Here is a 25,869-nt window from a genome sequence, read left to right as displayed (position 1 = left end):
AAAATGAGAAAAAAAATCCAGAAAATCACATTGTAGGATTTTTAATGAATTTATTTGCAAATTATGGTGGAAAATAAGTATTTGGTCACCTACAAACAAGCAATGTTTCTGGCTCTCACAGACCTTTAAGAGGCTCCTCTGTCCTCCACTCGTTACCTGTATTAATGGCACCTGTTTGAACTTGTTATCAGTATATCCGCCATGTTGGGTAGTCAACAGAAGTCAGAAATAACATATATAAATATTCACTTACCTTTGATGATCTTCATCAGAATGCGCTCCCAGGAATCCCAGTTCCACAATAAATGTTTTTGTTTGATAATGTCCATCCTTTATGTCCAAATAGCTACTTTTCCAAATAGCGCGTTTGGTAAACAAATCAAAGTTCACGAAGAGCGTTCACTAGTCGAAATGTCAAAAAGTTCCGCTACAGAAACTTGTCAAACGATGTATCAATCTTTAGGATGTTTTTAACATAAATCTTCAATAATATTCCAACTGGAGAATTCCTTTGTCTTCAGAAAAGCAAAGGAACGAGAGATACCTCTCATGTGAAATGCACGTGACCAGCGTGTGACTGCTGGCAGGCCTCTGACCCATTCCCCTCTCATTCAGCCCCCCTTCATAGTAGAAGCCTCAAACACATTTCTAAAGACGGTTGACATCTAGTGGAAGCCTTAGGAAGTGCAACATGACCAATATCCCACTATCTTTGATAGGGGCTGAGTTAAAAATCGACCAACCTCAGATTTCCCACTTCCTGGTTGGATTTTTTCTCTGGTTTTTGCCTGCCATATGAGTTCTGTTATACTCACAGACATCATTCAAACTGTTTTAGAAACTTCAGAGTGTTTTCTATCCAATACTAATAATAATATGCATATATTAGCATCTGGGACTGAGGAGCAGGCAGTTTACTCTTGGCACCTCTGGGCACCTTTTGATCCAAGCTACTCAATACTGCCCCTGCAGCCATAAGAAGTTAAGACACTACAGCTTACAGACTGTAGGCAATTAAGGTCAGTTATGAAAACTAAGGACACTAAAGAGGCCTTTCTACTGACTCTGAAAAACACAAAGAAGGATTCCCAGAGTCCTTGCCCTTCTGCGTGAACGTGCCTTAGGCATGCTGCAAGGAGGCATGAGGACTGCAGATGTGGCCAGGGCAATAAATTGCAATGTCCGTTCTGTGAGACGCCTAAGACAGCGCTACGGCAAGACCGGACGGACAGCTGATCATCCTCACAGTGGCAGACCACGTGTAACAACACCTGCATATCCAAACATCACACCTGCGGGACAGGTACAGGATGGCAACAACAACTGCCCGAGTTACACCAGGAACGCACAATCCCTCCATCAGTGCTCAGACTGTCTGCAATATGCTGAGAGAGACTGGACTAAGGGCTTGTAGGCCTGTTGTCTGGTGAGGACCTGCCTTACATCTCCAGCAACAGCGTTGCCTATGGGCACAAACCCACAGCTGCTGGAACAGACAGGTTTTGTCTCACCAGGGGTGATGGTCGGATTTGCATTTATCGTCGAAGGAATGAGCGTTACACTGAGGCCTGTACTCTGGAGCGAGATCGATTTGGAGGTGGAGGGTAAAGTCATGGTCTAGGGCGGCGTGCCACAGCATCATCGGACTGAGCTTGATGTCATTGCAGGCAATCTCAACGCTGTGCGTTACAGGGAAGACATCCTCCTCCCTCATTTGGTACCCTTCCTGCAGGCTCATCCTGACATGACCCTCCAGCATTACAATGCCACCAGCCATACTGCTCGTTCTGTGCGTGACTTCCTGCAAGCAGGAATGTCAGTGTTCTGCCATGGCCAGCAAAGAGCCCGGATCTCAATCCCATTGAGCACATCTGGGACCTGTTGGATCAGAGGGTGAGGGCTAGGGCCATTCCCCCCCAGAAATGTCCGGGAACTAGCATGTGCCTTTGTGGAAGAGTGGCGTAACATCTCACAGCAAGAACTGGCAAATCTGGGTGCAGTCCATGAGAAGGAGATGCACTGCAGTACTTAATGCAGCTGGTGGCCACACCCGATACTGACTGTTACTTTTGATTTTGACCCTGCCTTTGTTCAGGGACACATTATTCCATTTATCTTAGTCACATGTCCGTGGAACTTGTTCAGTTTGTCTGTTGTTGAATCTTGTTGTGTTCATACAAATATTTACACATGTTAAGTTTGCTGAAAATAAACGCAGTTGACAGTGAGAGGACATTTATTTATTTTGCTGCAATATATATATTTTTTATCTCTTTGAGATGTTTAGTCAGTGTCCATGGTAACCATATACTCTTTCTGTCATACGTGCCCTTAAACTACCGTAAACCCCTTACCGAAGGAAACATCCCAAGGATCCCTGATAGCACGGACAGATTTCAATCTGTCCTAGCCAATGAGGGGCAGATTTGGAGAGCGCACATATAATATGACATTTGAAATGTCTCTCTTACTTTTAATTTTGATTGGTTTATTTCACATTTTTATCCTTTTCACTTTGACAATGTAAACAAACATATGTTTCCCATGCCAATAAAGCCCATTGAATTTGTGGAGGCAGAGATACGGTATATAATGACTAGATGGTTTCGGGCCCTAACAGTGGGATTCGTCCGAAGTGCGACAAGGCAGTTTATCGCTCGCTGTTTACGGACAGAGGTTTGATGGAAGTGGATCATCTCGCTTCGCGTCTTCCTCTCTGGCTGAGGCCACCCCTTCCGCCAGAGATATTCGAGGAAAGAGTATCTACCTCTGCCATTTTGGTTTTTGTTCCCGTCTTGTGCTCGCAAATACAGGAACGCGAATAAACAGGACTCGACCAGCTAAACGACATAGTGACTCGACATTATAGTCCGAAACCTTTTCACCCCATTTTTTATTTATTTTTGTCAGCAGAACAATCATCGTTATTGACGTTTACACACAAGAGAGGAGCGGTTTGCACAGAGAAGGGACAGAGAAGGATTATTGGTAAGCCAGGCAAATCAATGGACACTAGGTGCGAAATAACTAGTTACAGTAGCTACTCCAGTAATGTACATACTGTTATTTCTGCTCGATTATTCATTGTAGGTGCTTAGTCATAGCCTAGATATTGCATTCGGGGTTATTTAAAAACATATATGTTTGCTACCTATGCTAGAGCTATATACCACTCAGCGGCTCTGTTTTAGCTGAAGGTAGCAGCACAACCGTACCGTCGGTTCCGCTCTCTGAGTGCCAACGTTAGGCCCCAGTCCAGCAGCGCTGGTCTCCCTACACCGACCGAGCGCAGGGAGGGAGGCAGTCTGGTGATGGCACGTTTTGTTGTTATTCCTGTTCCGACCGTATTCAGCAGTGATCCACTTGCCAAAATGACTTTATGTGATTAGTTAGTCAGCTGCACACGGCCTACTAATAATAGCTTTGGCCTCTTGGTGCTGTTGCCGGACATTTTTGACGTCCCTTTTGTTGTTCACCAAAACGACAGACTAAGTTGGTGTGTTATCTGGTTCGGTAGACTGGTTCGGTGGGCCCCAGTGCTGACTGTCAACCAGTCAATATTTTTTTTGTGGGGGGTTCATTCACTCGAAATAACGTGGAGTGTTTTAGCCAACAGAACACATGTTATGATATTCCTTTTTTGTTTCTGTTTTGGACTTTGCTGTATCATTGTGGTATTTTCGATTATTTTATTTATTGATGGGCAATTATTATTATTATTTTTACCATGATATGAGTTACTTTGTACCCACATATGACACTTGACGCTCTCTCTTGCCTCCGTTTGTCCCGTGTGCATTTAGCCATTGCAGAAGATCAGTCGTTGTTTCTTGTCGCTATGCGCTTGCTAGTTATAATGCTGGGTCGACAGGCAGCTGCAGTGGATGCGGCATTTCCGCCTCTCTTGTTGGCTGGTTGTCATGAATCTAGAAGTTACGGTCTGTTCCCACACTGTCCCGGAAACACCGCTGTCCTATCTTGGTGGGAGTCTTACTTGATTGCTATTTACCGGTAGATTCGTACAACGTTAAAGACCTATAGCTTTTGTGTGCGATCTCAACCCGTTTTCTAATGATGTTTTAATTCTGTCGCAACTTTGTATAAATAACCGACTGTGATTTGCTTTTGTGAACAGAGACTATTTCCATATATTCTGTTTCTTTTTGTCGCGTGATGACTGTCATCAATAACCAGACGTGCTCGAGCTAAATAGCTAAATGGCTGTTGTTGTATGCGGCCTAGACGACAGCCCCCCCCCCCCCCCCCCCACCATGAGGTTTTGTTAAGCGTTGCACCACTACAGTTCACTGCAGTAAAGTTTTACTGAATCAGCATTTTTTAGTGTTTAGGCAGAGATGGGGGGGGCGGGGCCTTACATATAATTAACAATACCAGTGGCGTTTGTGTGCTGCGACTTCCTTACTGTATAATTAAGTGTTAAGGCTTGCGTTTAGGGCTGTTCTTATGCGAGACGCAGCAAGGAGTGCCTGGATACAGCCCTTAGCCGTGGTATATTGTCCATATACCACACACCCTCAGGGGCTCCCGAGTGGCACAGCAGTGCACTGCATCTCAGTGCTTGAGGCGTCACAACAGAAACCCTGGTTCGAATCCGGCTGTGATTGGGAATCCCACAGGGCAACGCACAATTGGCCGGCGGTAGGCCGTCATTGTAAATAAGAAATTGTTCTTAACTGACTTGCCTAGTTGAAGGTTAAATAAAGATTTAAATAAATACACCACAAACCACCGAGGTGCCTTAATGCTATTAAAAACTGGTTACCAAAGTCATTATGGTGGCAGGTAGTCTAGTGTATTAGAGCGTTGGACTAGTAACCAGAAGGTTGTGAGTTCAAACCCCCGAGCTGACAAGGTACAAATATGTTAAAGTGATAATGCCCTGGAAGCGGTGTTTAGAGCACGGTTTTCCATCCCTCGACTTCATATCGGGCCTAACACCTGTGCCAATGCATCCTCCAAACACCGGCTTCTAGGGCGTTATCACTTAAATATGCCACGGCTGTCAGCCTCTCAGCATTCAGGGCTCGAACCACCTAGTTTATAATACACAATACCACTAGAGATGGGGTGGGTCGTCCTTATAGTATAATACCACTAGAGATGGGGTGGGCCTTCCTTATAGTATAATACCAGTAGAGATGGGGTGGGCCTTCCTTATAGTATAATACCAGTAGAGATGGGGTGGGCCTTCCTTATAGTATGATACCACTAGAGATGGGGTGGGTTTTCCTTATAGTATAATACCAGTAGAGATGGGGTATAGCCTTCCTTATAGTATGATACCACTAGAGATGGGGTGGGTTTTCCTTATAGTATAATACCAGTAGAGATGGGGTATAGCCTTCCTTATAGTATGATACCAGTAGAGATGGGGTATAGTATAATACCACTAGAGATGGGGGTATAGTATAATACCAGTAGAGATGGGGTGGGCCTTCCTTATAGTATAATACATAATACCAGTATGTGGTCTGTCTCTAAATGAAACAGATGATACCTCTGTTCATATCTGTTACCAGTAGAGCTCTGCTGCCAACACCAACGGGCCCCGGCGTTATTCATCCGGATAGGGTTGTTTTGTTCCATCAATAACGAGGGTACGGGCAGGGCTCGGCTGTCACTAAATTGATCACTAACATGTTTAAACTGAGCCATTTGCTCGTGCTCTGCTGCACATTCTAGTCATGTCTGACTAGAACCACAACATGGCGTCAGAAGTGCTATAACTAAGTGCTATAACCAAATATTAAGATGAGAGATTATTTCACAGAATTTCCCTGGAGTTTTGTCTGAGTTTAGAGCGATGAAAAGTAGCTAACTGCTAACTGATCTCATGTCTCTTCATTGAGCAGCCCAAGTGGAGCTGTTGCTATGGTTACTCAGACTCCAAACCCCCATGAGCAGAAACCATGCAGAGCGATCTGCCTGCGCAGAGATCAAGTGACAGAGAGGAGATTTACTAACGGTGCCTTAAATTTGACAAAAGCAAATCGGGGTAGGGCCTGAACGTCACAGGCATGAGGTAGGGCTTAAATCAATGCCCCGGGCCTCCCGGGTGGCGCAGTGGTCTAAGGCACTGGATCAGAGTGCTAGCTGTGCCACCAGAGACTCTGGGTTCGAGCCCAGGCCCTGTCGCAGCCGGCTGCGACAGTTTCGGAGGACGCATGGCTTTCGACCTTCGTCTCTCCCGAGCTCGTACGGGAGTTGTAGCGATGAGACAAGATAGTAACTACTAACAATTGGACACCATTAATTTGGGGAGGAAAAAGGGGGTAAAATTAAGGGCTCTTGTTCCCAGGGACCGCCCTGATCCATATTTGATGATATCTCTAGTCATATCTCTTCTCAGGCCTGGTCCAGGTTCTACTGGATGTTTCTCTAGTGGCCAGTGCAGCTGCTCGTTAATTTAAATACATATTTTCTCTGGGGTGAGTAGAATTGAATGATGGTTAGTGGAAGGAGGGATGGATGAACGTTTATTGTTTTCTGTCTAGCCTTTTATTTTATTTTATTTATTTTACCTTTATTTAACCAGGTAGGCAAGTTGAGAACAAGTTCTCATTTACAATTGCGACCTGGCCAAGATAAGGCAATACTGTATAAACAAGTCTATATACGATGTGAGCATATGAGGTGAGATAAGGGAGGTAAAGGCAATAATAGGCCCTGGTGGCAAAGTAAATACAATATAGCAAGTAAAACACTGGAATGGTAGATTTGCAATGGAAGAATGTGCAAAGTAGAAATAAAAATAATGGGGTGCAAAGGAGCAAAATAAATAAAATAAATACAGTAGGGAAAGAGGTAGTTGTTTGGGCTAAATTATAGGTGGGCTATGTACAGGTGCAGTAATCTGTGAGCTGCTCTGACAGCTGGTGCTTAAAGCTAGTGAGGGAGATATGTGTTTCCAGTTTAAGGGATTTTTGTAGTTCGTTCCAGTCATTGGCAGCAGAGAACTGGAAGGAGAGATGGCCAAAGAAAGAATTGGTTTTGGGGGTGACCTGAGAGATATACATGTTGGAGCTTGTGCTACAGGTGGGAGATGCTATGGTGACCAGCGAGCTGAGATAAGGGGGGACTTTACCTAGCTGGGTCTTGTAGATGACATGGAGCCAGTGGGTTTGGCGACGAGTATGAAGCGGGGGCAGCCAACGAGAGTGTACAGGTCGCAATGGTGGGTAGTATATGGGGCTTTGGTGACAAAACGGATTGCACTGTCATAGACTGCATCCAGTTTGTTGAGTAGAGTGTTGGATGCTATTTTATAAATGACATCGCCGAAGTCGAGGATTGGTAGGATGGTCAGTTTTACAAGGGTATGTTTGGCAGCATGAGTGAAGGATGCACTGTTGCGAAATAGGAAGCCAATTCTAAATTTAACTTTGGATTGGAGATGTTTGATGTGAGTCTGGAAGGAGAGTTTACTGTCTAACCAGACGCCTAGGTACTTGTAGTTGTCCACGTATTCTAAGTCAGAGCCGTCCAGAGTAGTGATGTTGGACAGGCGGGCAGGTGCAGGTAGCAATCGGTTGAAGAGCATGCATTTAGTTTTACTTGTTTTCAAGAGCAATTGGAGGCCACGGAAGGAGAGTTGTATGGCATTGAAGCTTGCCTGAAGGGTTGTTAACACAGTGTCCAAAGAAGGGCCAGAAGTATACAGAATGGTGTCGTCTGCGTAGAGGTGGATCAGAGACTCACCAGCAGCAAGAGCGACCTCATTGATGTATACAGAGAAGAGAGTCGGTCCAAGAATTGAACCCCTGTGGCACCCCCTTAGAGACTGCCAGAGGTCCGGACAGCAGACCCTCCGATTTGACACACTGAACTCTATCAGAGAAGTAGTTGGTGAACCAGGCGAGGCAATCAATTGAGAAACCAAGGCTGTCGAGTCTGCCGATGAGGATGTGGTGATTGACAAGAGTCAAAAGCCTTGGCCAGATCAATGAATACGGCTGCACAGTAATGTTTCTTATCGATGGCGGTTAAGATATCGTTTAGGACCTTGAGCGTGGCTGAGTTGCACCCATGACCAGCTCTGAAACCAGATTGCATAGCAGAGAAGGTGCGGTGAGATTCGAAATGGTCGGTAATCTGTTTGTTGACTTGGCTTTCGAAGACCTTCGAAAGGCAGGGTAGGAGGATAGCTAAGTCATGACTCTCTTGTCAATTCTTACAACTGTTACATCAGCTGTTTGAAGGAAAATGCATTCACCTGCAGTCCTCATTTAATCCTATATTGACATTGGCTGGTCAGACGGCAAGGATTTAGTCAGTTGTTGGTCAGGCAGTCTCATTGCACTGAGATGACTTACCAACTAAATAATGACTTACCAACTAAATAATGACTTACCAACTAAATAATGACTTACCAACTAAATCATAATTTACACACTATCACGGTCATCAAAATTTCATGTTTTGATTTTGAAGTCTTCAGGAGGTTGTGTCAGGGCTGTCCGGGTACTGCAGTATGTTAGTCTACAGACTCCTGTTAGGACTGTGTGTGTGTCTGTGTTGTCAGACAGAAAGGAGAGCCTCACACTCTAGGAGCTCAGATGTAATAATAGAACAACCAACATTTCAACAGCCTTCCTCAGGGTATAATGACAAACACTGTGGGATACTAGTTTATAGAGTTTGAAAGGACACACACAGGTGTCTGTAATCATGGCCGGCTGTGGCTTGATATCATTGGTTGATTTACTGATATATAAATTGAACATATAAAAAACATGAATGGATAGCATACGATCATAGATACAATATGGCTACATAGGTTAAGGGATAGCATACGATCATAGATACAATATGGCTACATAGGCTAAGGGATAGCATACGGTCATAGATACAATATGGCTACATTGGCTAAGGGATAGCATACGATCATAGATACAATATGGCTACATTGGCTAAGGGATAGCATACAGTCATAGATACAATATGGCTACATAGGTTAAGGGATAGCATACGGTCATAGATACAATATGGCTACATAGGTTAAGGGATAGCATACGGTCATAGATACAATATGGCTACATAGGTTAAGGGATAGCATACGGTCATAGATACAATATGGCTACATTGGCTAAGGGATAGCATACAGTCATAGATACAATATGGCTACATAGGTTAAGGGATAGCATACGGTCATAGATACAATATGGCTACATAGGTTAAGGGATAGCATACGGTCATAGATACAATATGGCTACATTGGCTAATGGATAGCATACGGTCATAGATACAATATGGCTACATAGGTTAAGGGATAGCATACGGTCATAGATACAATATGGCTACATAGGCTAATGGATAGCATACGGTCATAGATACAATAGGGCTACATAGACTAATGGATAGCATATGGTCATAGATACAATAGGGCTACATAGGCTAATGGATAGCATACGGTCATAGATACAATAGGGCTACATAGGCTAATGGATAGCATACGGTCATAGATACAATAGGGCTACATAGACTAATGGATAGCATACGGTCATAGATGCAATGTGGCTAGATAAGCCTACAAACATTTACAATTGCAAAATCCACAATAATCACAAGAATGTCTTCAGATCAAAGTCTACGTTGAGACCGACGGGGGCAAGGTTCTTTAAATTAAAGATCCAGGCAGCCTCTCGTTTTAACAATAAATTGTCGAGGCCACCCTCCTCTCCTAGGGAGGGTGACGTGTTCGATATCAATATAACGAATGTACCAAACGGTGGGGTTGATCTTCCAGACAGGGGGCCAGTACTGGGTATGTTGTCTGTGTGTATGTCTCTGTTAGGTTGTCAACCTAATAATTGTGTTTGTTTTCAGATGTCCAGCTCGCCGCTGTCCAAGAAGCGTCGCGTGTCAGACTCAGAGACGAAGACGGGATCTCACTGCTCCTCCTCTAACTCTGTCAGAACTGAACTGTCTCACACACCCACCAACGTACGTACACACACACACACACTGTTTGTCTTCTGTGTCTGTCACAACTGAACTGTCTCTCATACTGCTGGGTTAGTTTGACTGGTTCTCACTCCTGTTGTTCTCCAGGGCATGGCTAAGAATGGCAATGATGCTGAGATCGATGAAGGCCTGTACTCCAGACAGCTGTAAGTACCATATCTATAACCCTTGAGCGTTGGTGACAAACTGCTGCAGGCAACAATTTAATGATGCATTTTTTGCCGATGTTTACTGATACTGGCCATATTCAACGGGTGTTGAGCGTTGGTAAATTCGTCCGTTATTCTGCTCTCTGATACACTCAGACCAGAGTGCTCTGAAATCGGAGTAGATAGACAGAGAGAATTTACGAAAGCACCTGAATGTCCATTGAGAACGCACTATGACTTTACCGCTAAGCTAAGAATGACGGGAACAATCAAGTCAATGAACGTTGGGTAGTTAGTTAGCCTACAGCATATAGTTAATATACTGGCATTCTGCTGTAAGGATATGCTATGTGGTTCATAAGGACAGCGTAGCTAACTAACATACCAGTACATACTGCTGTAATGATATGCTATGTGGTTCATAAGGACAGCGTAGCTAACTAACATACCAGTACATACTGCTGTAATGATATGCTATGTGGTTCATAAGGACAGCGTAGCTAACTAACATACCAGTACATACTGCTGTAATGATATGCTATGTGGTTCATAAGGACAGCGTAGCTAACTAACATACCAGTACATACTGCTGTAATGATATGCTATGTGGTTCATAAGGACAGCGTAGCTAACATACCAGTACATACTGCTGTAATGATATGCTATGTGGTTCATAAGGACAGCGTAGCTAACATACCAGTACATACTGCTGTAATGATATGCTATGTGGTTCATAAGGACAGCGTAGCTAACTAACATACCAGTGCATACTGCTGTAATGATATGCTATGTGGTTCATAAGGACAGCATAGCTAACTAACATACCAGTACATACTGCTGTAATGATATGCTATGTGGTTCATAAGGACAGCGTAGCTTAACTAACATACCAGTACATACTGCTGTAATGATATGCTATGTGGTTCATAAGGACAGCGTAGCTAACTAACATACCAGTACATACTGCTGTAATGATATGCTATGTGGTTCATAAGGACAGTGTAGCTAACATACCAGTACATACTGCTGTAATGATATGCTATGTGGTTCATAAGGACAGCATAGCTAACATACTGCAGGCGCTACACAAAACGCAGAAATAAAATATAAATCATGCCTTACCTTTGACAAGCTTCTTCTGTTGGCACTCCAATATGTCCCATAAACATCACAAATGGTCCTTTGGTTCGATTAATTCTGTCCATATATATCCAAAATGTCCATTTATTTGGCGCGTTCGATCCAGAAAAAAACAGCTTCCAGATTGCGCAACGTCACTACAAAATATCTCAAAAGTTGCCTGTAAACTTTGCCAAAACATTTCAAACTACTTTTGTATTACAACTTCAGGTATTTTTAAACGTTAATAATCGATCAAATTGAAGACGGGTCTATCTGTTTTCAATAGAGGACGAGAGGAAACTAACGCTACTTTTCAAGTCTTGCGCAACTCTCAACAGTGTTACCCATTTCATAGATGGCCGTACTTCTTCATTGCACAAAGGAATAACTTCAACCAAATTCCAAAGATTGGTGACAACCAGTGGAAGCGGTAGGAACTGAAAACAAGTGCCTAAGAAATATCGTTTCCCAATGAGAAGTCACTGAACAAACAGAGACCTCAAAAAAAAAATATATATATTCTCAACGGTTAGTCCTCGGGTTTTTCCTGCTACATAAGTTCTGTTATATTCACAGACATGATTCAAACAGGTTTTAAAAAGAGTTTTTCTATCCAAATCTACTAATAATATGCATATCTTATATTCTTGGCATGAGTAGCAGGAAGTTGAAATTGGGCACGCTATTTATCCAAAAGTGAAAATGCTGCCCCCTATACCTTAAGAAGTTAAACAATGAATTTGTATTCGCTCTCGTTGGACTTCGGCTGCATATTTTCGTCAAATCTGAAAATGATGTGAAGCCACACCCATTTTCTGAAGAGTTGCATTATGGGCCCAAAAAGCACAGAAATAGTGTCCACTGCGTGTGTACTACATATTTTGGCAAATATTGTACGATGTCCGGAAACTTGTCATACTAACTATATCCATACTATATACTCAATTTACTTCACAAATAGTACTATTAGTGTGAGTATTTGAACACAGCTCTGGTCTCTCTCCGTAGAGCTCCAACGTCCTGGTCTCAGGGCTGAGAGGGCTGACGTAGTGTTGTAGAGGTGTTATGTAGTCTTATAAAGCCTGTATTCTCTCCTCCATAGCTACGTGTTGGGCCATGATGCTATGAAGCGCATGCAGAGCTCCAACGTCCTAGTCTCAGGGCTGAGAGGGCTGGGCGTGGAGATCGCTAAGAACGTCATCCTAGGAGGAGTCAAGAGTGTTACCCTGCACGACCAGGGACAGGCCGAGTGGAGAGACCTCTCCTCACAGGTACGTGATGTGTGTTTGTGGAGCTTCTCTTTGGGCATGCTCAGGTCAAGATGATATTGTTTGGATCATGTTGTTAGTTTCCATTTAGTTCCACCTGAGAGAAGAGGACCTGTCTCTGTAACGACCCTGTCTCTGTAACGACCCTGTCTCTGTAATGACCCTGTCTCTGTAACACCTCTGTGATAACCCTGTCTCTGTCACGGCCCTGTCTCTGTCACGGCCCTGTCTCTGTCACGGCCCTGTCTCTGTCACGGCCCTGTCTCTGTCACGGCCCTGTCTCTGTCACGGCCCTGTCTCTGTCACGGCCCTGTCTCTGTCACGGCCCTGTCTCTGTCACGGCCCTGTCTTTGTCTCCAGTTCTACCTGAGAGAAGAGGATCTGGGGAAGAACAGGGCTGAGGTGTCTCAGACTCGCCTGGCTGAACTCAACAGCTACGTACCAGTAGTGGCCTACACTGAAGCCCTCACCGATGATTACCTGACTCAGTTTCAGGTAAAACTACATTACCCATCTACCCCCTTACCTAGTGAAACTACATTGCTCTGAAGCCCTCACCCTCACTGTTCCAGGTAGGGTATAAACTACATTACCCATCAACCCCCATTGCCTGGTTAAACTACATTACACTGGAGCCCTTACTGATGACTAGTGTTGCACGGTATACTGACTGTGGTACATTTTGCATACTAAAACTTGAAAAATGGATCCCTACTAGAATGTATTTTTAGGACTTCTGTCAAATGTGTCTGTGATCAAGCCTGTCCATCATCCCAGCCAACCTCTAGCCTGTACTGGGAGTCTGGGCTGTACCATGTTAGCTCCACTAACTCCCTGCTAGCCTGGGAGTCTGGGCTGTATCATGTTAGCTCCACTAACTCCCTGCTAGCCTGTACTGAGAGTCTGGACTGCATCATGTTAGCTCCACTAACTCCCTGCTAACCTGGGAGTCTGGGCTGCATCATGTTAGCTCCACTAACTCCCTGCTAACCTGGGAGTCTGGGCTGCATCATGTTAGCTCCACTAACTCACTGCTAGCCTGGGAGTCTGGACTGCATCATGTTAGCTCCACTAACTCACTGCTAGCCTGGGAGTCTGGGCTGCATCATGTTAGCTCCACTAACTCACTGCTAGCCTGGGAGTCTGGGCTGCATCATGTTAGCTCCACTAACTCACTGCTAGCCTGGGAGTCTGGGCTGTATCATCTTAGCTCCACTAACTCACTGCTAGCCTGGGAGTCTGGGCTGCATCATGTTAGCTCCACTAACTCACTGCTAGCCTGTACTGAGAGTCTGGACTGCATCATGTTAGCTCCACTAACTCACTGCTAGCCTGTACTGAGAGTCTGGACTGCATCATGTTAGCTCCACTAACTCACTGCTAACCTGGGAGTCTGGGCTGCATCATGTTAGCTCCACTAACTTCCTGCTAGCCTGGGAGTCTGGGCTGCATCATGTTAGCTCCACTAACTCACTGCTGGCCTGCACTGGGAGTCTGGACTGCATCATGTTAGCTCCACTAACTCACTGCTAGCCTGGGAGTCTGGACTGCATCATGTTAGCTCCACTAACTCACTGCTAGCCTGGGAGTCTGGACTGCATCATGTTAGCTCCACTAACTTCCTGCTAGCCTGGGAGTCTGGGCTGCATCATGTTAGCTCCACTAACTCACTGCTAGCCTTTACTGAGAGTCTGGACTGCATCATGTTAGCTCCACTAACTCACTGCTAGCCTGTACTGAGAGTCTGGGCTGCATCATGTTAGCTCCACTAACTCACTGCTAGCCTGGGAGTCTGGGCTGTATCATGTTAGCTCCACTAACTCACTGCTAGCCTGGGAGTCTGGGCTGTATCATGTTAGCTCCACTAACTCACTGCTAGCCTGGGAGTCTGGGCTGTATCATGTTAGCTCCACTAACTCACTGCTAGCCTGTACTGAGAGTCTGGGCTGCATCATGTTAGCTCCACTAACTCACTGCTAGCCTGGGAGTCTGGGCTGCATCATGTTAGCTCCACTAACTCACTGCTGGCCTGCACTGGGAGTCTGGACTGCATCATGTTAGCTCCACTAACTCACTGCTGGCCTGCACTGGGAGTCTGGACTGCATCATGTTAGCTCCACTAACTCACTGCTGGCCTGCACTGGGAGTCTGGACTGTGTCATGTTAGCGCCACAATCAGGCTGCACAGAAGTTAACACACTTGAACACCTCTTAAACTATATTATACTGGAGCCCTCACCGACGACTACCTGCCTCCGTTCCAGGTGAGGTTACCTGTTTAGATGCATTACACTGGTACAGGTAATGTCCAGGGGTGTACTGTACATCAAGGGGTCTCACTACAGAAACAGGAGTTATCACACAGGAACCTGCAGGCGCTAGCTCGTCAGTTGGTGTTTGATGGACCTCGTTGCCACGGAGCAGTGAGTTGAATTGAGCAGCGACCTCTTTTTGACCGTTGCCATGACGACCTTCTGTTCACTCTAATCATGCTATATTCTCCCACCATATATGGTCGAGACGGATTTTGGACTTTGTTTTTAATGCAATTCTCTTCTGAATTAATATATATTTTTCATAATCACATTGAATGTGTGATAACGCGTCTCTGTGTTGTAGGTTGTGGTCCTGACCAACTCCCCTCTAGAAGAGCAGCAGCGTGTCGGAGACTTCTGTCACAGTAACGGCATCAAGCTGGTGATCGCTGACACACGGGGACTCTTCGGACAGCTCTTCTGTGACTTCGGAGAGGAGATGCTGGTGATCGATACCAACGGAGAGCAGCCTCTCTCTGCTATGATCTCCATGATCACCAAGGTTAGTACCTTTACTACAATTCAGGCTGTGGAGGTTTTTAAGTCTAAATAAGCTTTTTGTTGTACAATTTTAAAGGTCAAATACGCTGCTTTTCAGACAGAAATTAATGTCATGAATTCAGGGCTTGTGAAATTATACACATTTGAGACCCACTAATAATTGTATAATTTTATCAAAATACAGGGATGCAAACTAGTCACCTTACGGTGAAATTCGCCGTTTTGAATCCAAAATAGGTGACCTGCGTGATTCGTGTAGATCCAATGAGTAAAGTTTGGGAGGGTTGGATCACTACTGGCTGTAAGCGAACGAGTGATCCGCGTTTGGGGCAATACTCTGCTGTATCCAAGGCTCAGCCAATATACCGGCTGCTGTATCCAAGGCTCAGCCAATATATACCGGCTGCTGTATCCAAGGCTCAGCCAAATATACCGGCTGCTGTATCCAAGGCTCAGCCGATATACCGGCTGCTGTATCCAAGGCTCAGCCGATATACCGGCTGCTGTATCCAAGGCTCAGCCGATATACCGGCTGCTGTATCCAAGGCTCAGCCGATATACCGGCTGCTGTATCCAAGGCTCAGCCGATATACCGGCTGCTGTATCCAAGGCTCAGCCGATATACCGGCTGCTGTATCCAATGCTCAGCCGATATACCGGCTGCTGTATCCAAGGCTCAGCCGATATACCGGCTGCTGTATCCAAGGCTCAGCCGATATACCGGCTGCTGTATCCAAGGCTCAGCCGATATACCGGCTGCTGTATCCAAGGCTCAGCCGATATACCGGCTGCTGTATCCAAGGCTCAGCCAATATACCGGCTGCTGTATCCAAGGCTCAGCCGGAATGCAGCACCCGACTGCAGAGAGAAGAGACGACCAACTGGCTAGTTACAGCATCTGGAAAGGCAGAGCAGCGCGTCCCCTGAACTGTAACGGAGGGTAGTCCACTACTGGAGCTGTTTGGTTAGTCCACTACTGGAGCTGTTTGGTTAGTCCACTACTGGAGCTGTTTGGTTAGTCCACTACTGGAGCTGTTTGGTTAGCCCACTACCGGAGCTGTTTGGTTAGCCCACTACCGGAGCTGTTTGGTTAGCCCACTACCGGAGCTGTTTGGTTAGTCCACTACTGGAGCTGTTTGGTTAGTCCACTACTGGAGCTGTTTGGTTAGCCCACTACCGGAGCTGTTTGGTTAGTCCACTACCGGAGCTGTTTGGTTAGTCCACTACTGGAGCTGTTTGGTTAGTCCACTACTGGAGCTGTTTGGTTAGCCCACTACTGGAGCTGTGTGGTTAGCCCACTGCTGGAGCTGTTTGGTTAGTCCACTGCTGGAGCTGTTTGGTTAGTCCACTGCTGGAGCTGTTTGGTTAGTCCACTACTGGAGCTGTTTGGTTAGTCCACTACTGGAGCTGTTTGGTTAGTCCACTACTGGAGCTGTTTGGTTAGTCCACTACTGGAGCTGTAGATGCTGTGGTTTGATACCAGGAGCCCCTCTGATTAGTACCTCGCTACACCAGAACTCAGTCTGGAACTCGGCTAAACACTGGGACGGTTGTCAGTGTGTACCATTTCAGGATAAGAAAAGCAGTTTTGGAAACACTGACTGATATGCCGTTCAGCAGATGCTTTTATCCAAAGCGACTTAGTCATGCGTGCATCCATTTTACTTATGGGTGGCCCCGGGAATCGAACCCACTACCCCCTTGTGTTACAAGCGCCGTGCTCTACAAAGAGCAACGAAGGACCACTCATCATATGTGTGATACATACACCCCCTTCCCCAGTCTTCCTAGTACTCTTACATTTTAATTTTATCATGGAGTGGAGCTGGTAACCTCTGTTCCTGGCTTCCCATGCTGTGCAGATCTCATCCCTGCTTCTCACCCTGTTAGGATGCAGCAGGCGTGGTGACGTGTTTGGACGAGGCTCGCCACGGGTTTGAGAGTGGAGACTCTGTGATCTTCACTGAGGTGCAGGGCATGACGGAGCTCAACAGCTGCCAGCCAATAGAGATCAAGACCTTGGGTGAGTCCTATCCTGTAGCAATACTTAGTATCAGCCTAATCAACTGTGGTATTTTGTGATTTTTTTTTTGTGTTATTTTGTACACAATGTTGCTGCTACCGTCTCTTTGACCGAAAAGAGCTTCTGTAAATCAGTACAGCGATTACTCACCTCGAACTGGACAAAGATTTGTTTTCTTTATTGAGTACGACGAGAAGGATATACTCCTTCCCCAGACCAGGCTCCATTCACAAAGCCGCAGGGCCAGCTGGATTACCAGGACGTGTACTCGGGGTATGCACGGAACAACTGGCAAGTGTCACTGATATTTTCAAACTCTCCCTGACGGAGTCTGTAATACCTACATGTTTCAAACAGACGACCGTAGTCCCTGTGCCCAAGAACACTAAGGTAACCTGCCTAGATGACTACCAACCCGTAGCACTCACGTCTGTAGCCATGAAATGCTTCGAAAGGCTGGTCATGACTCACATCAACACCATCATCCCGGAAATCCTAGGCCCCTTCAATTCGCATAGCGCCCCAACAGATCCACAGATGAAGCAATCTCGCACTCCATGCTGCCCTTTCCCACCTGGACGAAAGGAACACCTACGTGAGAATGTGAGACGCCTCCCTCTGGATCCTGGACGTCCTGACGGGCCGCCCCCAGGTGGTGAGGGTAGTTAACAGCACATCTGCCATGCTAATCCTCAACACTGGAGCCCCTCAGGGGTGCGTGCTTAGTCCCCTCCTGTACTCTCTGTTCACCCGCGATTGCGTGGCCAAGCATGACTCCCAACACAACCATTAAGTTTGCAGACGACACAACAGTGGTAGGCCAGATCACCGACAATGATGAGAGCCTACAGGGAGGAGGTCAGAGACCTGGCAGTGTGGTATCAGGACAACAACCTCTCCCTCCATGAGCAAGACAAAGGAGGTGATCGTGGACTACAGGAAAAGGGAGGTCTGAACAAATTGCATTTAGGGATTGGAAAAACATAATAGCACTGGAATGATCTCTTTAGACATATGCCACTTTGGAGAGGTTTAGGGACACTTGGAAACATCCCGTGACCACACCTGACACCACTTACTAAACCATCTGCCCATTTCTAGTTGTTAGGTCTAACTATCCCATTTATTTGACCAGGCTGCGAATCACAGTACTACTGGGACCAGGCTGCGAATCACAGTACTACTGGGACCAGGCTGCGAATCACAGTACTACTGGGACCAGGCTGCGAATCACAGTACTACTGGGACCAGGCTGCGAATCACAGTACTACTGGGACCAGGCTGCGAATCACAGTACTACTGGGACCAGGCTGTGAATCACAGTACTACTGGGACCAGGCTGCGAATCACAGTACTACTGGGACCAGGCTGTGTATCACAGTACTACTGGGACCAGGCTGCGAATCACAGTACTACTGGGACCAGGCTGCGAATCACAGTACTACTGGGACCAGGCTGTGAATCACAGTACTACTGGGACCAGGCTGTGTATCACAGTACTACTGGGACCAGGCTGCGAATCACAGTACTACTGGGACCAGGCTGCGAATCACAGTACTACTGGGACCAGGCTGCGAATCACAGTACTACTGGGACCAGGCTGCGAATCACAGTACTACTGGGACCAGGCTGCGAATCACAGTACTACTGGGACCAGGCTGCGAATCACAGTACTACTGGGACCAGGCTGCGAATCACAGTACTACTGGGACCAGGCTGCGAATCACAGTACTACTGGGACCAGGCTGCGAATCACAGTACTACTGGGACCAGGCTGCGAATCACAGTACTACTGGGACCAGGCTGCGAATCACAGTACTACTGGGACCAGGCTGCGAATCACAGTACTACTGGGACCAGGCTGCGAATCACAGTACTACTGGGACCAGGCTGCGAATCACAGTACTACTGGGACCAGGCTGCGAATCACAGTACTACTGGGACCAGGCTGCGAATCACAGTACTACTGGGACCAGGCTGCGAATCACAGTACTACTGGGACCAGGCTGCGAATCACAGTACTACTGGGACCAGGCTGCGAATCACAGTACTACTGGGACCAGGCTGCGAATCACGGTACTACTGGGACCAGGCTGCGTATCACGGTACTACTGGGACCAGGCTGCGTATCACGGTACTACTGGGACCAGGCTGCGTATCACGGTACTACTGGGACCAGGCTGCGAATCACGGTACTACTGGGACCAGGCTGCGTATCACGGTACTACTGGGACCAGGCTGTGTATCACGGTACTACTGGGCCCAGGCTGCGTATCACGGTACTACTGGGACCAGGCTGTGTATCACGGTACTACTGGGACCAGGCTGTGTATCACAGTACTACTGGGACCAGGCTGTGTATCACAGTACTACTGGGACCAGGCTGTGTATCACAGTACTACTGGGACCAGGCTGTGTATCACAGTACTACTGGGACCAGGCTGTGTATCACAGTACTACTGGGACCAGGCTGTGTATCACAGTACTACTGGGACCAGGCTGTGTATCACAGTACTACTGGGACCAGGCTGTGTATCACAGTACTACTGGGACCAGGCTGCGAATCACAGTACTACTGGGACCAGGCTGTGTATCACAGTACTACTGGGACCAGGCTGTGTATCACAGTACTACTGGGACCAGGCTGTGTATCACAGTACTACTGGGACCAGGCTGTGTATCACAGTACTACTGGGACCAGGCTGTGTATCACAGTACTACTGGGACCAGGCTGTGTATCACAGTACTACTGGGACCAGGCTGTGTATCACAGTACTACTGGGACCAGGCTGCGAATCACAGTACTACTGGGACCAGGCTGTGTATCACGGTACTACTGGGACCAGGCTGTGTATCACAGTACTACTGGGACCAGGCTGTGAATCACAGTACTACTGGGACCAGGCTGTGTATCACAGTACTACTGGGACCAGGCTGTGTATCACGGTACTACTGGGACCAGGCTGTGTATCACAGTACTACTGGGACCAGGCTGTGAATCACGGTACTACTGGGACCAGGCTGTGTATCACAGTACTACTGGGACCAGGCTGTGAATCACAGTACTACTGGGACCAGGCTGTGTATCACAGTACTACTGGGACCAGGCTGTGAATCACAGTACTACTGGGACCAGGCTGTGTATCACAGTACTACTGGGACCAGGCTGTGTATCACAGTACTACTGGGACCAGGCTGTGAATCACAGTACTACTGGGACCAGGCTGTGTATCACAGTACTACTGGGACCAGGCTGTGAATCACAGTACTACTGGGACCAGGCTGTGTATCACGGTACTACTGGGACCAGGCTGTGAATCACAGTACTACTGGGACCAGGCTGTGTATCACGGTACTACTGGGACCAGGCTGTGTATCACAGTACTACTGGGACCAGGCTGTGTATCACGGTACTACTGGGACCAGGCTGTGAATCACAGTACTACTGGGACCAGGCTGTGTATCACGGTACTACTGGGACCAGGCTGTGTATCACGGTACTACTGGGACCAGGCTGTGTATCACAGTACTACTGGGACCAGGCTGTGTATCACGGTACTACTGGGACCAGGCTGTGTATCACAGTACTACTGGGACCAGGCTGTGTATCACAGTACTACTGGGACCAGGCTGTGTATCACGGTACTACTGGGACCAGGCTGTGTATCACAGTACTACTGGGACCAGGCTGTGTATCACAGTACTACTGGGACCAGGCTGTGTATCACTGTACTACTGGGACCAGGCTGTGTATCACAGTACTACTGGGACCAGGCTGTGTATCACGGTACTACTGGGACCAGGCTGTGTATCACAGTACTACTGGGACCAGGCTGTGAATCACAGTACTACTGGGACCAGGCTGTGTATCACAGTACTACTGGGACCAGGCTGTGTATCACGGTACTACTGGGACCAGGCTGTGTATCACGGTACTACTGGGACCAGGCTGTGTATCACAGTACTACTGGGACCAGGCTGTGTATCACGGTACTACTGGGACCATCCATGTATTTCCTATTCAATATTCTGGAAGAAGTCTTCTGAAGTCAGTACGTTCTCTCTTTCCGCCCCCCCCTCTCTCTTTCCGCCCCCCCCTCTCTCTCCGTCCCCCCCCCCCTCTCTCTCCGTCCCCCCCCTCTCTCTCTCCGTCCCCCCCTCTCTCTCTCCGTCCCCCCCTCTCTCTCTCCGCCCCCCCCTCTCTCTCTCCGTCCCCCCCCCCCTCTCTCCGTCCCCCCCCCCTCTCTCTCCGTCCCCCCCCTCTCTCTCTCCGTCCCCCCCTCTCTCTCCGTCCCCCCCCTCTCTCCGTCACCCCCTCTCTCTCTCCGTCCCCCCCTCTCTCTCTCCGTCCCCCCTGTCTCTCTCCGTCCCCCCCCTCTCTCTCTCCGTCCCCCCCCTCTCTCTCTCCGTCCCCCCCTCTCTCTCTCTCCGTCCCCCCCTCTCTCTCTCCGTCCCCCCCCCTCTCTCCGTCCCCCCCCTCTCTCTCCGCCCCCCCCCTCTCTCTCCGTCCCCCCCTCTCTCTCTCCGTCCCCCTCTCTCTCTCTCTCTCCGTCCCCCTCTCTCTCTCTCTCTCCGTCCCCCTCTCTCTCTCTCCGTCCAGGCCCCTACACCTTCAGTATCTGTGACACCACAGGTTTCTCCGACTACGTCAGGGGAGGCATCGTCTCTCAGGTCAAGATGCCCCAGAAGGTGGCCTTCGTAAGTACCAGACATTGTCCACATGTCATGGTGTCAAGTTCATGTAGAGGGTGGAATGTGTTGGTTCTCGTTAAACCGTTCTGTTACTGTGATGTGGCAGACAGTTTACTGTCATTAGACCAATGTTTAATGTAGCCTGGTAAAATGCGCAGGTTGCGTAACAGATCAATGGGGGGAAAAGTAATTGCTGACTAACCACGACGTGAAGATTTCACCAGTAAAATAATCTCCAACAGTGCATAGTTCACTATTACTTGCTGGAAGAAAGGTTGAGTTAATTCGCGTCTCGCCTTCTCTCTCTCTCTGTAGAAATCCTTCACCACTTCCATGACAGAGCCAGAGTTTGTGGTGACAGACTTTGCTAAGTTTGAGCGACCAGGACAGCTTCACCTGGGCTTCCAGGCTCTACACAGCTACCAGAGGAAGCACAGCAGGCTGCCCAAGCCCTGGTGCCAGGTACATACACACACCTGTATACACACACACACACACACACACACCTGTACCTGGGCTTCCAGGCTCTACACAGCTACCAGAGGAAACAGCAGGCTGCCCAAGCCCTGGTGCCAGGTACATACAGTGCCTTGCGAAAGTATTCAGCCCCCTTGAACTTTGCGACCTTTTGCCACATTTCAGGCTTCAAACATAAAGATATAAAACTGTATTTTTTTGTGAAGAATCAACAACAAGTGGGACACAATCATGAAGTGGAACGACATTTATTGGATATTTCAAACTTTTTTAACAAATCAAAAACTGAAAAATTGGGCGTGCAAAATTATTCAGCCCCCTTAAGTTAATACTTTGTAGCGCCACCTTTTGCTTCCCAAGCCCTGGTGCCAGGTACGTACACACACCTGTATACACACACACACACACACACACACACACCTGTACCTGGGCTTCCAGGCTCTACACAGCTACCAGAGGAAACACAGCAGGCTGCCCAAGCCCTGGTGCCAGGTACATACACACACCTGTATACACACACACACACACACACACACACACACACACACAATGATAATCCCATCAATCAAATATTGTGAACAAGAATGAATAAATGTGTTCTACTTAGTTTCAACGTGGCTGCTGGAATGAATGTCTTACCCACCAACGTGGCTACTGGAATGAAGGTCTTACCCACCAACGTGGCTACTGGAATGAATGTCTTACCCACCAACGTGGCTGCTGGAATGAATGTCTTACCCACCAACGTGGCTACTGGAATGAATGTCTTACCCACCAACGTGGCTGCTGGAATGAATGTCTTACCCACCAACGTGGCTACTGGAATGAATGTCTTACCCACCAACGTGGCTACTGGAATGAATGTCTTACCCACCAACGTGGCTGCTTGAATGAATGTCTTACCCACCAACGTGGCTACTGGAATGAATGTCTTACCCACCAACATGGCTGCTGGAATGAATGTCTTACCCACCAACGTGGCTACTGGAATGAATGTCTTACCCACCAACGTGGCTGCTGGAATGAATGTCTTACCCACCCATGCCTAAACCCGCAGGTGGCAGGTGTTCATTTTAGGCCCTGCCTCTATAGATGAGAGACTGCCCAACACACCACCTGGTGATATGTTGGGCACTTACGAGAGAAGAATAATGCCAGAATAATGCCTACAGAATAATGTGATTTGTACCGCATATAAGTTAACATATGAGGATTCTTCACACACCACAGGAATCCCACTCCACAACATTTTCCATCTTTTTAAAATTATTAACATGACCTTTGCTTTTATACTTACAAGACCATCCTACTTGAGTGAGCTGTTTGTTATTGTAGTAATGTGGTGCCTTATAGTACCGTACTTCCTTAAATCTATATTTTAGAAAAATATACATTTCATAACATATTTCTTGCTGACCGCTGACCGCTGACCGCTGACCGCAAGAAATATGTTATGAAATGTATATTTTTCTAAAATATAGATTTAAGGAAGTACGGTACTATAAGGCACCACATTACTACAATAACAAACAGCTCACTCAAGTAGGATGGTCTTGTAAGTATAAAAGCAAAGGTCATGTTAATAATTTTAAAAAGATGGAAAATGTTGTGGAGTGGGATTCCTGTGGTGTGTGAAGAATCCTCATATGTTAACTTATATGCGGTACAAATCACATTATTCTGTAGGCATTATTCTGGAAGCACCTCTAACAGTATGAATCAGGCTGTTTGAGAAGGTTTGAATCCTAAGCAACCTGCCTACACATAGTTTGAAGTACAATATACCAACATAGCTACTGTAGTAGGTCAAAGCTGTGTGCTGTAAAACCTTGGTAGAGCATCGGTGGAGTAGGCGTTGTGGTTCTCGTGAATTTCCAAGGTTTTTTTTTTGTGTGCTTTTACCTCGTGTCGGAGGAAACACTGTCCAGCTGGCGACCGGGTTCAGCCTGCAGGCACCCGGCCCGCCACAAGGAGTCACTAAAGCGCAGTGGGACAAGGTCATCCCGGCTGGCCAAACCCCTCCCAACCCGAAGGCAGGTTTATGCCCATAAAAGGGTCAGTTTGTTCTGACATGTCTATCTGAGAGAGAAATAAGATCAGGAAATGTTATTTTATTTTTTAAACATGTATTTAACCCCTTATTTTGGCACTAATGTCTCCGGTTGGAGATAGGATCGATTCATTTTTTTTCTCCAACCGGTACCAGGGGACTTTCAGATGAGTCTTGTGAGGCATGTGGGTGTCCTTTAGCAAAACAACCAACGTACGTGTTCATGAATCTCACCTTTCCACAGAGTGGGCATAATAGTGTGCAGCCCAAACTGTTAGACAGAAGTTGGCAAATCGCCTATACCAACTTGCAAGTCCTAAGATGCTTATGGGGGGGGGGGGGGGGGGGTAGAGCAAAACGGAGTACACCGTCGTGTCAATGAGTCTGATCTTTACATAAAGGGTCATTATAGTTTGTAGGCCAAACCATTCGGACGCTACAGATTATTTTGTAAGTGGGCCGATTTCCAGGATGTCTCTTCATCAAATCAAATTTATTTATATAGCCCTTCGTACATCAGCTGATATCTCAAAGTGCTGTACAGAAACCCAGCCTAAAACCCCAAACAGCAAGCAATGCAGGTGTAGAAGCACGGTGGCTAGGAAAAACTCCCTAGAAAGGCCAAAACCTAGGAAGAAACCTAGAGAGGAACCAGGCTATGAGGGGTGGGCCAGTCCTCTTCTGGCTGTGCCGGGTGGAGATTATAACAGAACATGGCCAAGATGTTCAAATGTTCATAAATGACCAGCATGGTCGAATAATAATAAGGCAGAAGAGTTGAAACTGGAGCAGCAGCACAGTCAGGTGGACTGGGGACAGAAAGGAGTCATCATGTCAGGTAGTCCTGGGGCATGGTCCTAGGGCTCAGGTCCTCCGAGAGAGAGAAAGAAAGAGAGAAGGAGAGAAATAGAGAACGCACACTTAGATTCACACAGGACACCGAATAGGACAGGAGAAGTACTCCAGATATAACAAACTGACCCTAGCCCCCCGACACAAACTACTGCAGCATAAATACTGGAGGCTGAGACAGGATGGGTCAGGAGACACTGTGGTCCCATCCAAGGACACCCCGGACAGGGCCAAACAGGAAGGATATAACCCCACCCACTTTGCCAAAGCACAGCCCCCACACCACTAGAGGGATATCTTCAACCACCAACTTACCATCCTGAGACAAGGCTGAGTATAGCCCACAAAGACCTCCGCCACGGCACAACCCGGGGGGGGGGGGGGGGGGGGGGCGGCGCCAACCCAGACAGGATGACCACATCAGTGAATCAACCCA

The 25,869-nt window shown here is 47.1% G+C and overlaps 1 protein-coding gene across 6 annotated transcripts in view; it reads left to right on the top strand.

Annotated features, from left to right (window-relative positions):
• The window catches only part of LOC110514470 (ubiquitin-like modifier-activating enzyme 1), a 62,760-nt gene that overhangs the window by 11,191 nt on the left and 25,700 nt on the right, over positions 1-25,869 (top strand). For 2 of the 6 annotated variants that reach the window (XM_090204052.1, XM_090204049.1), the window contains exons 1-9: positions 2,741-2,988; positions 9,847-9,963; positions 10,072-10,130; positions 12,358-12,526; positions 12,884-13,018; positions 15,143-15,340; positions 17,230-17,362; positions 21,963-22,060; positions 22,370-22,516. In XM_090204052.1, coding sequence (XP_090060178.1) covers positions 9,847-9,963; positions 10,072-10,130; positions 12,358-12,526; positions 12,884-13,018; positions 15,143-15,340; positions 17,230-17,362; positions 21,963-22,060; positions 22,370-22,516 — 1,056 coding nt within the window. In that variant the 5' untranslated portion in view covers positions 2,741-2,988. Of the gene's footprint in view, positions 1-2,740; positions 3,017-9,846; positions 9,964-10,071; positions 10,131-12,357; positions 12,527-12,883; positions 13,019-15,142; positions 15,341-17,229; positions 17,363-21,962; positions 22,061-22,369; positions 22,517-25,869 lie in introns of those variants that run through there. The other 4 variants (XM_090204054.1, XM_090204051.1, XM_090204053.1 and 1 more) reach the window with 2 other exon arrangements.

This window comes from Oncorhynchus mykiss, chromosome 16 (assembly GCF_057628025.1).
Source record: "Oncorhynchus mykiss isolate SJ-2025 chromosome 16, ASM5762802v1, whole genome shotgun sequence".
NCBI classification, from domain to species: Eukaryota; Metazoa; Chordata; class Actinopteri; order Salmoniformes; family Salmonidae; genus Oncorhynchus; species Oncorhynchus mykiss.
This window is presented reverse-complemented; position numbering and strand designations above follow the sequence as displayed.